The 13,218-nt window shown below is 47.9% G+C and overlaps 1 protein-coding gene across 4 annotated transcripts in view; it reads left to right on the top strand.

Annotated features, from left to right (window-relative positions):
* WDR25 (WD repeat domain 25) overlaps positions 1–12,335 on the top strand; it is a 152,593-nt gene extending 140,258 nt beyond the window's left edge. For all 4 annotated transcript variants that reach the window (XM_035261490.3, XM_035261492.3, XM_035261489.3 and 1 more), the window contains 3 exons: positions 7,619–7,789; positions 11,110–11,250; positions 11,861–12,335. In XM_035261490.3, coding sequence (XP_035117381.1) covers positions 7,619–7,789; positions 11,110–11,250; positions 11,861–12,082 — 534 coding nt within the window. In that variant the 3' untranslated portion in view covers positions 12,083–12,335. The remainder of the gene's footprint in view (positions 1–7,618; positions 7,790–11,109; positions 11,251–11,860) is intronic.
* The last annotated feature ends 883 nt before the right edge of the window (positions 12,336–13,218 follow it).

The raw sequence follows: 13,218 nt of genomic DNA on the forward strand, positions 1-13,218 counted from the left end.
AATTCTACCTATTGTTAATATTTTACCACTTCAAGTAAAACATGATTCTTCTAGGCCAGGTGTGGTGGCTTATACCTGTAATCTGAGCACTTTAGGAGGCTGAGGCAGGCGGATCACCTAAGGTCAAGAGTTCGAGAGCAGCCTGGCCAATGTAGTGAAACGCTGTCTCTACTAAAAATACAAAAACTAGCTGGGCATGGTGGCACACTCCTGTAGTCCCAGCTGCTTGAGGTGCTGAGGCAGGAGAATCACTTGGATCTAGGAGCAAGAGTTTGCAGTGAGCTGAGATTGCACCACTGCACTCCAGCCTGGGCGACAGAGTGAGCTCCATCTCAAACAAACAAACAAACAAAACATATCATTCTTCTAACCAGATAAGTGTTTTTTCCCCTCTACCCTGTATGTTAAAATTGCTATGTGGAGTACATCTGCATGCATTGAAGAGCCCCTTCCCAGACAATGCTAAAATTTTTGTTTTTAAGAGTCATACATATTTCATGTAACTTAAGTGAAGAAAAATGATTTTTTATGTTTACCTAATCATTTACCATTTTTTACTGTTGTTCATTTCCTGAAGCTCCAGGTTTTCCTCTGGCATTATTTCCTATCAACCTGAGGAACTTCCTTTAGCATTTGTTTTAGATAGATTAGGTCTGTTTATGACAAATTAACTTAGTTATTTGTCATTTGTAAATGCCTTCATTTTATCTTTATTCCTGAAAGATATTTTTGCTGTCTATAAAGTTCTAGGTTGACACTTACTACTTTCAGTATGTTCCACTGTCTTCTGGTCTTTATCGTTTCTGATGAAAAATGTGTAGCATTTCAAATTGTTCTCCTCTGGTAATTCATTTTTTTCTGGGGCATTGTCAACATTTTTTTCTTTGAGGTTTTTAGCAATTCGATTGGGTTATGCAGAGCTCGGTTTGTATTGTGTTTCTTCTTTTTAATTTATCCTCTGTGGTTGCAGAGCCTCTTGACTTTGTAAATTTGTGCTATTAACCAAATTTGGGAAGAGTTTACTCAATATTTCCTTAAATATTCTTTCTTTTGGGTACTGCTGTCTTCACCTTCTCCATTAAGAACTCTGTTGACAAAAATATTTAAGCTTTTGATGTTTTCCCATAGATTCCCCAAAGATCTGTTCATTTTTTCTTCAGATTGGTCATTTGGCCCGAATGATGGATTTATTTTAGAATTTTTGCTGTCCACGCCCACTATGTACTGCCTTACTGTTCTCATTGACTTTTCAAAGTCTTCAGGTAGTTGCTTTTAAAATTTTGCCCAGAGTTTCTTTTTTGTTATTTATAGGGGAAAGAGAGCGAGCGAGCGAGCGAGAGAGAGAGAGAGAGAATAGTGGGTTTACTCCATTTTGAGTTTACATTAGATTTGTTCATTTTAAAATTTAGTATTTTTTTTTCTATCTGGTACATGTATAATTTTAATTGCTATGTCTTCTAGTTTATCAATGGTTTGTTTTGCAGTGTCTCATTTGCCGTTAATGCTATCTTATGTATTTTTCATCTCAAACACTGTATACTTCAACTCTAGAAGTATGATTTATATATGTATATATGATTCATTAAAAGTTATTATAACTCCATAACACATGTTTAAGCAGGTAGGGGAGAAACTAAACATGGTAAGTAGAGATATGGAAGACCATCTCTATATTTATATATATAGTCTTTGTATCATATATAATCGATATATACATATAGTCTATATATATGTGTGTGTATATGAATATGTATACATATATATTCTTTGGATCATATTATATAGTCTTTTTTGTTTTGCTTAATAATGGAGACAGGAAAAAATGAGGGAAGAAAATAACAAATAAGTAGCCAACCAATATTTCATTTAAACCTATGAGTAGGTGTGATGTGGTACTGATAAGAATGTATATTTTGTGTATTTAAAGTGGTGAGTTCTATAAATGTTTATAAGTTCATAAGACTATGATATAGTCTTTGTATCATATATATATAGTCTATATATACCAATAGTCTATGTGTGTGTGTGTGTGTGTGTGTGTGTGTGTGTGTGTGTATTCTTTGGATCATATGATCCAAAGACTCCAAAGACTATATGTGTATATAAAATTATATATTGATATATAATATATAAATATATTTCTATAATATATATTTATGTATTATATATTAATATAGATATATCATATTTATATATTATATAATCATACATCCAAAGACCATATGTATATTATTTATATCTATATACATGTTTATATATATATATATATATAAATCTTCCATAATCTCGACCTAACCATGGTCAGCCTCTCCTCTACCTTCTTAAGCATATATTATGGAGTTATGATAACTTTTAATGTCTTGGTCTGTTATCTATGTCGCTTCTGGTCAGTTTAGCTGGGTTTAGGGACCATAATCCAAGTGCTGAGTTTGCTGATTGTTTCGTTCTGTGGACAGAGCTGGGAACTATTTTTGTTGTTAAGACGAAATATATTGTTGTTTATACTGATTTTTCCAATTCAAATTTAGGATTACAGAATTTTCTTTACTTTTTTGTTTTTATATTTTTAAAATCTTTTCTGCTAAAAATTTTAAATTTCCATCTGCTTTAACACATTTCTTTTTATGTATATTGACACTAACAGTGAAATGACTGAAAACACTTTAAGATTTCTTGCAGTTCTCTTTGTTCATGATGTATATCTAATTAGGATTTACCACCATATTGCTGGTTTTCTATTAATAATGTATATTCAATTAAGGATTTACCATTAAATTACTGTGTTTCAGGTCTTTTAAAAGAAATTTTATTTGTGCATTTAAGCTACCAAGTCAATACATGGTTAATTGTGCTTTTACATTATAGAGATTGCTTTTTAAGTTAATTTTGTTGCATAATTAAATAAAATGTGTACATGGACCCAGAGGATGGATTGGCATACTACAGTTGATGGGCCTGATCTGGCCTGTGACCTGTATTTTATGGTCTTTGAGCAAAGAATGGTTTTTACGTTTTTAACCAACTCTAACACACACATACACACACACACACACACACACACACACACACACAGAATTGTATATAACAATGACTATATATGGCCTACAAAACCTAAAATATTTACTGACTGGCTCTTTACAGAAAAAATGTATAACCCCTGTTCTAGAGTGAAATCTGAAAAACAAGGTACATTTAGAGAAATCATCCATGTTCTGCCTTTAACCCTGTCTCCCCCATGCTTTTCCCCTCCCATCCTCTTAAGGCAATCTTGTTTATTTACTTATTTTAGTTTCTGGTTTATCTTCTCACTGCTTCTTAGTGGAAGCAAACACACATACACGTTCATATCACCTCGTCTCCTTACTTGACACACTTTTTTTCTCCCACTTTGCATTCTGTTCACTGAACAGTGTGTCCTGGCGATCACTCCATAGCAGGATAGGTTCCTCATTCTTCCTTTACAGCTGCATAGTGGTCCAGAGTGTTCATGTACTAAAGTTTATTCAGCCAGTCCTTTCTCAATGAACATTGGGTTGTTCTCTGTTTTTAGTTTTACAAATAGTGCTGCTTTCAGTGGCATTGTGCTTATATCTCTTTGGGATTTTGCTGGTGTAAGTTTAGGAAGTGGGGTTCTTAGAAGTGGGGTTGCTGGGCCATGCATATTGCTGAGTAACGATACATATATTATTTTTCTCAGAGTTGTCTAAATCCTTTCTGCACAGGACTTGTGCCATTTGCATTTCTGGCAGCCATATGTCGATAGCTACCACCCCCAGAGCCACCTAACAAGGGTGCTGCAAAACTTTTGGATTTTGTTAATTTGATAGGCAAGTAATGGTATCCGTATGTGATTTAAATTTGCATTGCTTTTGTTATGAGCAGAGTAGAAGGACCATTTCCTTTTTTCTGAGCTCTGCTTATCTTGCTCTTTTTTCTGTAGAGCTATTGATCTTTTTTATCTATTTTTAGGGAGCATCTATGTATTACAGATAGCAACTTTTGCCTGTAATAGAAGTTGCAAATATTTCTCCTACTTGTCTTTTTGATTTTGCTTATTTATTATTTACTTACTTGCTTGCTTTTTGCCATACCAAAGTGTTTTTAAAACAATTATTATTGTTTTTATATAGTCCAATTTATTCAGCTTTCCTCTTACTGCTTCTGGCATTGGAGCCATAGCTGGGAAGGTTTCCCCTAGTCCCAGGTTGTGGAGAAATTCAATCATGTTTTCTTCTCATAGTTTCCTTTGTTTAATGTAAATGTCAATTGCGTTGATAGCCACCATCCTATGTGATTGGCGACTTCTGCTGTTGTGAGTTTAATCCAAAGCAGTGGGCCCTGTGCCACCCCTCCACTTTGCCTTGCATCTTGGCACTCGAAGAAGACAACACATTTACTTTTGGGAGTTGCCCAAGAACTCACAGCTCCATCCTGGGGACTCTAGCTCTAGCTAGCTGGGGAGGAGGTTTACGACAGCGGGCTCAGATGTGCTGGGCATTTTGCTGGGGAACGTCACTCTTACTTCCTCAGCTGGAGGTCCTGTTGTTACCCCACTTTACAGGTGTGGCGACTGAAGAACAGAGAGGGAAGTTACTTGCCCAAAATTATGCAGCCAGTAATAGGCTGCCAGGCTCAGGTCCCCGAAGTGTCTGCCTAAGTGCTTGGGCCCTCCCACGTGGCATCTCACCCCTGCTAATCCAGGGGTTAGGACAGGCCCCACCTGCTTCTGGGCTCCTGTGAGGCTGCAGCACGGAACACAGTCCTGCTGTGCTCCCACCTCCCACCAAGGTCTTGAAGCAGCTTTCCATTGTCTCCGTGTCTGAAGGGCAGGACGGGCTGGCCCACTCAGGGCCTTGGGAAGGACCTGTGAGTGAATATCATCTCCCCCGGGGGTCCTGGGAGAGCCAGTGGCAAAGGCTTTTGTGCGTTGCCTCAGTCTTGCGTGCCAGGATGTTGTTAGAAGCCAGAGGACCCTGGATTGTTGCTTTTAAGGTAGTCGACCTTTTGTTCATTCATTCATTGGTTTATGCATTCACTCACTTATCCAGCATCAATTCCACACACCTTACTGGTTCCTGCAGGGGGTAGACCCATTGCTAGCCAAGGGTGACCCAGAAATGTGGGTAGTAGGGTGTCTGTGTCAGGAGCTCACAGACCTATGGTGTAGGGAGGTGGCCGAGGTGGACATCTAAGGGAGCACAGGGTTGCATGTGAGGCCAGAGCAGTGCCTCCCTGCCTCCTGTCCTTCAGGTCTGGGTGCAGAGGACTGGCGGCATAGGGTGAGGGATAGCTGGGTCCATCCGCCGGTCCTTCTTTCTGAGGATGAGTAGTACTTAGAGGTTCAGAGGTGAGGTCATCGTGCATTCAGGCCCCTTGTGTTGATGACTCAAAAACTAGGCCCGGGGAGGGAACGAACCCTCCCCAGGTACTCAGTAACAGCAGTGGGCCAAGATTGGAGCCCAGTGAGCACCCCCAACCCCATGCACTCTGGAAGTGGCAGGAACCCAAGGCTGCTCTGGACGAGTTGGCAGCAGCCCAGAGTCACCCAGGTTTGCTGGTGGGCCGAGTGGTGGGCAGATTGTAGGGACATAACCCCTGCATGTACCATGATCGATCTTCCATTTTCCCCAAGACCACGTCCCTGCTTCTCCACCAGGGGCCCGCAGTTGCCAGAAGAGCCCAAGCGAGCCTCCCTTTTGGATCCAGCTCGTTAGGCCCGGGTAGCTCCGTCCCATGCCAGCTGTTGGTGTAATTAAGCTTGCCATAAAACCCACCAGCTAGACATATAAATGACTCCTCTGCTCTTTTCCTAGGGCATGAGCAGTTGTGAAGGCGAATAAATCATGTTCGGGGGCTATCTCTTCAAAGGCCAGCCTTCCACTTACAGCCACTTTGTTGGCAGGGGTCGCCTGGAACACGGCTTGTTTCCTGGCCACTCACTTTTATGACACCCTAATGAATTGGGCTATTTCCATCCATTCTCAGAAAATGTACTGAACAACGGTTTTGGTTCTCCTCAAAAAGTTTGTCTTGGGAGGCAGGTGGTGTGTTGGCAGGGGCATGCAGGTGATTATCAGCTCCTGGGCAAGTTCTCTCTCTGAGACTACATGCCCACTGAAAGAAGCTACCTCTGAGACTTGTCGTGAGATAACTTATGTGAGCCTCCCAGTCAGGGGCTGGTACCTCCTAAGCACTCAGCGAGTGGCAGGGAGGCCCATCATCTTCCTCATCCTTTCCCTGGGTCAGCCTCTTAGGGATCAAGGTGTTGAGGCTGGTGGGAGGCTGTGGTATCAAGGCCATATGGGAGGGTAGCGCCGTGTGTGGAGGAAGGCAGGCAGCCTGCATCCAGAGGACTTTTTTCCACTCCTGGATCATTCTTTAGGTTTCAGGGGGCCCACTCTGAAATCTCCCTAGCTGAGGGTTGCTTTGGAAGTCATCTGTTGCCCACCCTCCCACAAGAATTACAGAGGCAGGAGTTGGCCAGCAGGAGAATGAGCTGCCTGCCCCAGGGAAGCCGTGGGAGTCAGAAAAGTCTCCACCATGCGCTGGCCATGTGACCTTGAGCCAATCTCTACCTCTTCCTGGGGCTCAGTGAACCTCATCTGGAGAATGAGTCTCAACCTCCTCCTCCTCCTCTAACCTAAACTGAAATTATGGAGTTCTACAGTTAATGTGAACTTGACGTATACATTTTAAGGAGGATAATAGAAAATATGTCTCCAAAATTTGAAAGGTATGAACTCCAATTAAAAGTCAAGATGGTTCACGTTTGAGCTGGCGGGGCCCAGGACTGAACTGTTTATGCTGCAGCCACATGGTGGCGCCCCAGGAACTGCTAAAGGGACCAGCTGGGCCCTGCGACTGATTGGAGACCTTGCTGCATGTGGGTGCCCAGCCGTTTATTTCCATATTGTATTAAGGTCCTGCCCTCTGTGGGTGTGTTAAGTGGAGCTACTTGCTAGTCCTGGGACTGGGACCCTTCTCCACACCCCCACCAGAGCCGGACATTTGAGAGCAGAAGTTGAATGTGAAAAAATCCTCTAAGAAAGCAAAACAACTGCTTGATACTTAATAAAGTTAGTTGATGAGACAGGAGACTGAAGTATCGGTGATGATGCTAAAACAATACAACGTGTCGTTCAAGCTAAAATATGTCCTGTGATTCTGGCTTTATGGTCCCCAAGCACACTTGCTCCTGCATTGCCGGGGCTCCTCCAGGGACAACAGTCTGGGACTTGGCGAGCTCTGAATTATGTGGCGTCTTCAGAAGCAAGTCCCACTCAAAAGATGACCCCACTGTTGATGGATGTCAATATGCTCTCAAGGTGCCCTTGGCCAGTCAAGGGCCTTTCGCTTAGTGCTTTTCCTGGGATCCTGCTGCTCTGAAGGGGTGGTAGGAATGCCTCTCTAGACCCATGTGACAATAGAGCAGCAGGGCTGAGAAGTTGACAGACACTGGCCTGGGCAAGGGGCAGGAAGGTCTATGATTCCACATACGACCTGGGCTGCTCAGCCTCGTTGTGTGTGGCCCAGCATAGACTTCACTAAAACTGCCCCGCAGTCCCCTGGGTCCTTGGCCTTCCAGGTCTGCCAGCATGACCTATGTCCACTCTTGCAGGTGATGAGAAGCTACAAGGCCACCATTCAGCAGACCTTGGACATCCTGTTCCTCCGGGAAGGCTCTGAGTTCCTGAGCAGCACGGATGCTTCCACCCGGGACTCGGCTGACCGCACCATTATTGCCTGGGATTTCCGGACCTCTGCCAAAATCTCTAATCAGATTTTCCACGTAAGAAATCTCATTTGTCATTGCTGTCAGTTTCAGCCACAGGGTGTATCCATGTAGTTCTTATCTGTCTGAGGTCCCAGGCCCCTTCCGTGGGAGGGGGCTCATTTGACTGAAATATTCAGGATAGGGGTAGCAGAGGCAGGGCTCAGCCTGACACACACATGGAGAGCTTTCTGTGGGCTTTCAGATGCAACCTCCTCTATGCTCTTCTTGTGCCAGCACAGCTTCCCCACCAAGGTAAGGGTCTGGGGGCAGTTCAGTCCAGATCAGGGGGAACACAGCCGTGTAACCTGAGAAACCCCACCCTCCCACTGCCACAGTCAGCTACTCAGAAGGGGTTTGTGATCCTCAGTGGCATTGGCAAGTGATGGAGCCCAGGAGTTCAGAACAGGGGCCCCACAGTTAGAACACCTGCATTAAGGTTCGGGATTCACTAGTACCTTATCAGGCAGAGAGCCCTGGGCCTGCTGTTTAGCCTGTTTGATTCTTATTTTCCTTGTAAAAAAACAGTTATGAGAATTAAGAGAGAGAGAATTCTTGTAAAGGGTATAGCACAGTGCCAGGCACAGGGAGTGCTCCATCAAACTAACTGTCATTATCATCACCACTATCACCATCACTACCACCACCATGTCATCACTGCCATCACCACCACCAGTGCCACCATCAGCATCACTCTATTCTCACCACTGCTGTCATCACCAGCACCACCACCCTCACCATCATCACCAACCTCACCAGCACCACCGCCATCAGCATCACATCTCTACACCCACCACCACTGCTGTCATCCATCACCATCGTCACCAGCACCACCGCCATCAGCATCACATCTCTACACCCACCACCACTGCTGTCATCACCATCGTCACCAGCACCACCGCCATCAGCTTCACATCTCTACACCCACCACCACTGCTGTCATCCATCACCATCGTCACCAGCACCACCGCCATCAGCATCACATCTCTACACCCACCACCACTGCTGTCATCCTTGTCACTGCCACCACTGCTGTCATCACCATCGTCACCAGCACCACCGCCATCAGCATCACCGTCACCATCTGTATCCCCACCGCCATTCCCACCAGCACCACCCCCCTCACCATCATCACCAACCTCACCAGCACCACCGCCATCAGCATCACATCTCTACACCCACCACCACTGCTGTCATCCTTGTCACTGCCACCACTGCTGTCATCACCATCATCACCAGCACCACCGCCATCAGCATCACCGTCACCATCTGTATCCCCACCGCCATTCCCACCATCACCACCACCCTCTTTGTCTCCAGCACTACCACTGTCATCATCACTGTCACCACACCATCACCATCATCACCTCTGCCATCTCTGTCACCTTCCCTGTCACTGGCATCTCTGTTGCTGTACCACCATCATCACCACACTGTCTCCATCACCACCATCATCTCTGTCACTACCACCAGCTGTATCACAGCACTGTCACCAGCATCTCTATCACCACCAGCACGATCACTGCTGTCATTATACCACCCCATCTCTGTCACCACTACCATCTCATCAGTACCACCACCACTACACTATATCACCACCACCACCAGCACCTCCACCACCACCACCACCATCACCACCATCATCATCTTTTGAGATTTCCACTAACCCGTGATGACTCTGAATTTAAAGCTGTGTCATGTGTCTGTGATATATGCGGGTGTACATGAAATACATACCCTGTGTACACCTTCTTTTCCTCCCTGCCTTTTCCTTGTTCTCAATGGGTTCTAAGTGGCCCTGAGCAAACCTGTTTCTAGACCTCACTGCAGGATGTCCCAGTGCAACCCACTGGTCAGGACAGGCCCTGGAAGAGAGCTGGAGGGGCGCATCTGGACTCTGAGGGTGTCCTGCCTCCAGGAGCCCAGGGGAAGTGAGGCAGAGGAAGGTGCCTTGCGCCTGAACTACTGACCCTCCTATAGTTACACTCCATGCTGTCTGTGCCGAGGGAGCAGGTGCTTGCCCAGCACCGTCACACTGGGAGCTCATTATCTGGCCATGCCAGCCTCTGTGCCTCTGATGGGCATCAGCCTGCAGCTGTCCTTCCTGCTGCTCCCCACTTTGTCCTCTGAGTTTGGGCTCACTTAGAGAGTGTGGTCTAGGGACAATGGTTAGAACAATGCAAAGCCAGCTCGAGGGGACAGTTTTTAGGGTGCTTTCTGTGGGACCATGTCAGTCAAGCAGTGAGATCCCATGCCCCTTGTGTTTTGAGGTTTGTGCATTTCTCTTCTCATTTGGCCACTTACCTCCTCACTTACCGTGCATATTTGCTGTGTGGGTCCCTGGACTGGGCTGGGCTGTCCCTGGAGGCTCACTGTGGAGGTGGGGAGATGGCCATATAGATTCCTTTTCCATCCTCGTGTGATAAATTACACAAACTTGGTGACGGAAAGAACACAAACTTACTCTCTCACAGTTCTGGAGGCTCGAAGTTCTTAATCAATGTTAAGTATGATTGGGCTGAAATTTAGGTGTTGGCAGGGTGTGCTCCATCTGGAGGGTTGAGGGGAGATCCATCCTGGCCTCTTCTGGCTTCTGGTGACAGCTGCTGTTCCTGGCTTGTGGCTGCATTTCTCCAGCCCTCAGAACCAGCGTCTTCATACCGCCTTCACAGTGTGTCACATCTGTGCACCTTCCCTTTGTTTCTTTCTCTTTTTTTTTTTGTAGAGATGGGATTTCGCCATGTTGCCCAGGCTGGTCTCAAACTCCTGGGCTCAAGAGATCCGCCTACCTCAGCATCCCAAAGTGCTGGGATACAGGCATGAGCCACCGCGCCTGGCCTTGGCTTCCTTTCTATAAGGCTGCACATGACTGCATTTAGTATATAATATAGGATCATCTTTTTATCTCAGAATCCTTAATTATGTCCGTGGAGACCCTTGGTTTTGACCCTGTAAGGTAACATTCACAGGTCTCAGAGATGAGAACGTAGGTATATTTTGGGGGGCATTTTCCTGCCTGCCATAGGGATGCAGGCAGATTGTAGAAGCTGGGAAGTGGGGAGTAAGCTGGATTCCCCTCCAGTCTCTAGAAAGGAGTGCAGCCCTGCCAGCACCTTGAGTTCAGCCCAGCGAGGCCTCTTTCAGATTTCTGACCCGCAGGACTGTGCCATGCGAAATGTGTGTGTCTTGAGCTACCAAGCTTGTGGTGATTTGTGAGGGCAGCAACAGAAAACCCATGTAGACACTTAGCTAGAGTCTGGGAGCAGGCCTCAGGTGCCGGAGCAGAGTGCTGGGTGGGGGTGTCTTCTCTGATCTATGTGTGGCCCTGCCGTTCCCAGGAGAGATTCACCTGCCCCAGCCTCGCCTTGCACCCCAGGGAACCCGTGTTCCTGGCACAGACCAATGGCAACTACCTGGCCCTTTTCTCCACTGTGTGGCCCTACCGGATGAGCAGACGGCGGCGCTATGAAGGGCACAAGGTACTTCTGTCCTTGTCCCCCAGGTGAATGCTGAGCCCCAGCCCCAAGCTGCCTGCCAGTCATGGACATGGGCCTGGGACTTCATGGAGCCTTGGTCTGGGTGGATCCTGCTTTCTGTGTCCTGGGTGAGCACATACCATGTGGCCTGCTGTCTCTTCAAGTCCCTCAGCCACATCTGGTCCTTACTCCAGGCCCAGGTACTGGGCAAGAAGCAGTAGTTGGCTCACACCAACAGGCCACAGAGGTAGGGGCAGGAGCAGGGCGGAATGTCATGGCTGTCATTTCTGCATCCTCTTTCTGCATTGAGGCCAGCCTTGCTGGGGTGGAAGGGGCCAGGGGCTTGGTGACTGTCGCTGAGGCCAGACCCCCTCAGCTGGGCTGCAGCTGGTCCAGCTGGATCTGCGGAACTGGCCTCGTGATGTGGGCTGGCGCCCGGGCTCTGCAGCCTCATGGGCGGGGCTTGGGCTTCGTCCTTAGGGACATGAGGTACGAAGCCCAGCTCTGCTCCATCAGCTCACATCTTCAGCCTGCTCGGCCGTAGAGTGGGCGTCCTCACCCCTACTTGACAGGAGCAGGTGTGGCCTGCTCACACGTGTGTCCCTCTCTGCAGGTGGAGGGCTACTCAGTGGGCTGCGAGTGTTCCCCAGGCGGTGATCTGCTGGTGACGGGCAGCGCTGATGGCCGGGTCCTGATGTACAGCTTCCGCACAGCCAGCCGGGCATGCACACTGCAGGGGCACACGCAGGCCTGTGTTGGCACCACCTACCACCCTGTGCTGCCCTCCGTCCTTGCCACCTGCTCCTGGGGAGGGGACGTGAAGATCTGGCACTGAGGTTTTTGTCATGGAACCTTCCCAATGCCAGCTGGGCTCTGGAGCTCCCCTCTTCCTCAGGGGTGGATGAGAGGAATGAGTACAGAGGTCGGCTGTGGGTCCTGGGCACCACCCTCTGAGCCCCAGTTTCCTCATCTGCAAAGTGGGGACAAAAGTCTGTCTGTCTCAGGAGTGTGAAGGCTACACTAATGAAATTGCCTGGCATGCAGCCGGTGATGCTTAATAAATGTCTGTTTTGCTATTTCTTAAGTTATTTTAGCAACAAGTGTGCGTTAGCAGCCTCTTCTCACCTCCCTCCTCCCAGGCCTGCTGGGGCTCTGGAGACAGAGAGAACTGTGCAAGCTCGAGATGGGGTCAAGCTCACGACCGCTCTGTGGGTACCAGCAAGGGAGTCCTGAGGTGGGGGTGGTCTGGGTCTTTGGTCTGCCCTCAGGGACTCTGCTGCAGCTCTGCACCCCACCAGCCTCACAGGCCCCAGCCCCTTGCACTCCCCAGGAGTGTGGCCAGCTGGGCCCCTGGTTGGCCTAAGCCCTGGGCCCCTTGGGCAGCCTCTTGCCCTGCCAGTGTGCATGCTGCCCATGCAGGTATGCCCATCTGGTGAAGGAGCCACATGGAGAAGCAAGGGACCCTTAAGGAGCCTGGAGGAGCTGGGCTGGGAGGAGGCCTGGCTCCCCAGGCACCTGCACAAGCTGATGAGATGGAACCCCCACCAGAATTGTAACTGAGGGGCCACTCTAGGAGCCCAGGGATCTGCCAATAGGTGAGGGTGGGGCCCACTGGTACCTTGGAAGACTTCCTGGAGGAGGCAGACCTCAACTTGGTGAAGAGGGTGTCCCTGGCAAGGGAGTCAGTGGAGAAAGGCAGAGGCTTCGAGGAGACTGCCCATGGGCCAGAGCAGTGGGAGACCCAGGAGGAGGTGGGCACCGGGCTCCCTCTCCCCCAATTCTGTCCCCGCTCTACTGTCACTATAGCTGAGGTGAGGCAAGGCACCACTCCCCTCCCAGGTTCAGTTCCGCATCTCTAAAGTGGGCATTGGAAGAGCCAGCCTGCAGGCTCAAAGTGAGGGTCAGAGAAGGCCAAGTCTGTGGGGTGTCCTGGGAGGGGGCTAAAGCTGGCCTGGGGCTGGTGGGTGAAGA

This window comes from Callithrix jacchus, chromosome 8 (assembly GCF_049354715.1).
Source record: "Callithrix jacchus isolate 240 chromosome 8, calJac240_pri, whole genome shotgun sequence".
Lineage (NCBI taxonomy): Eukaryota > Metazoa > Chordata > Mammalia > Primates > Cebidae > Callithrix > Callithrix jacchus.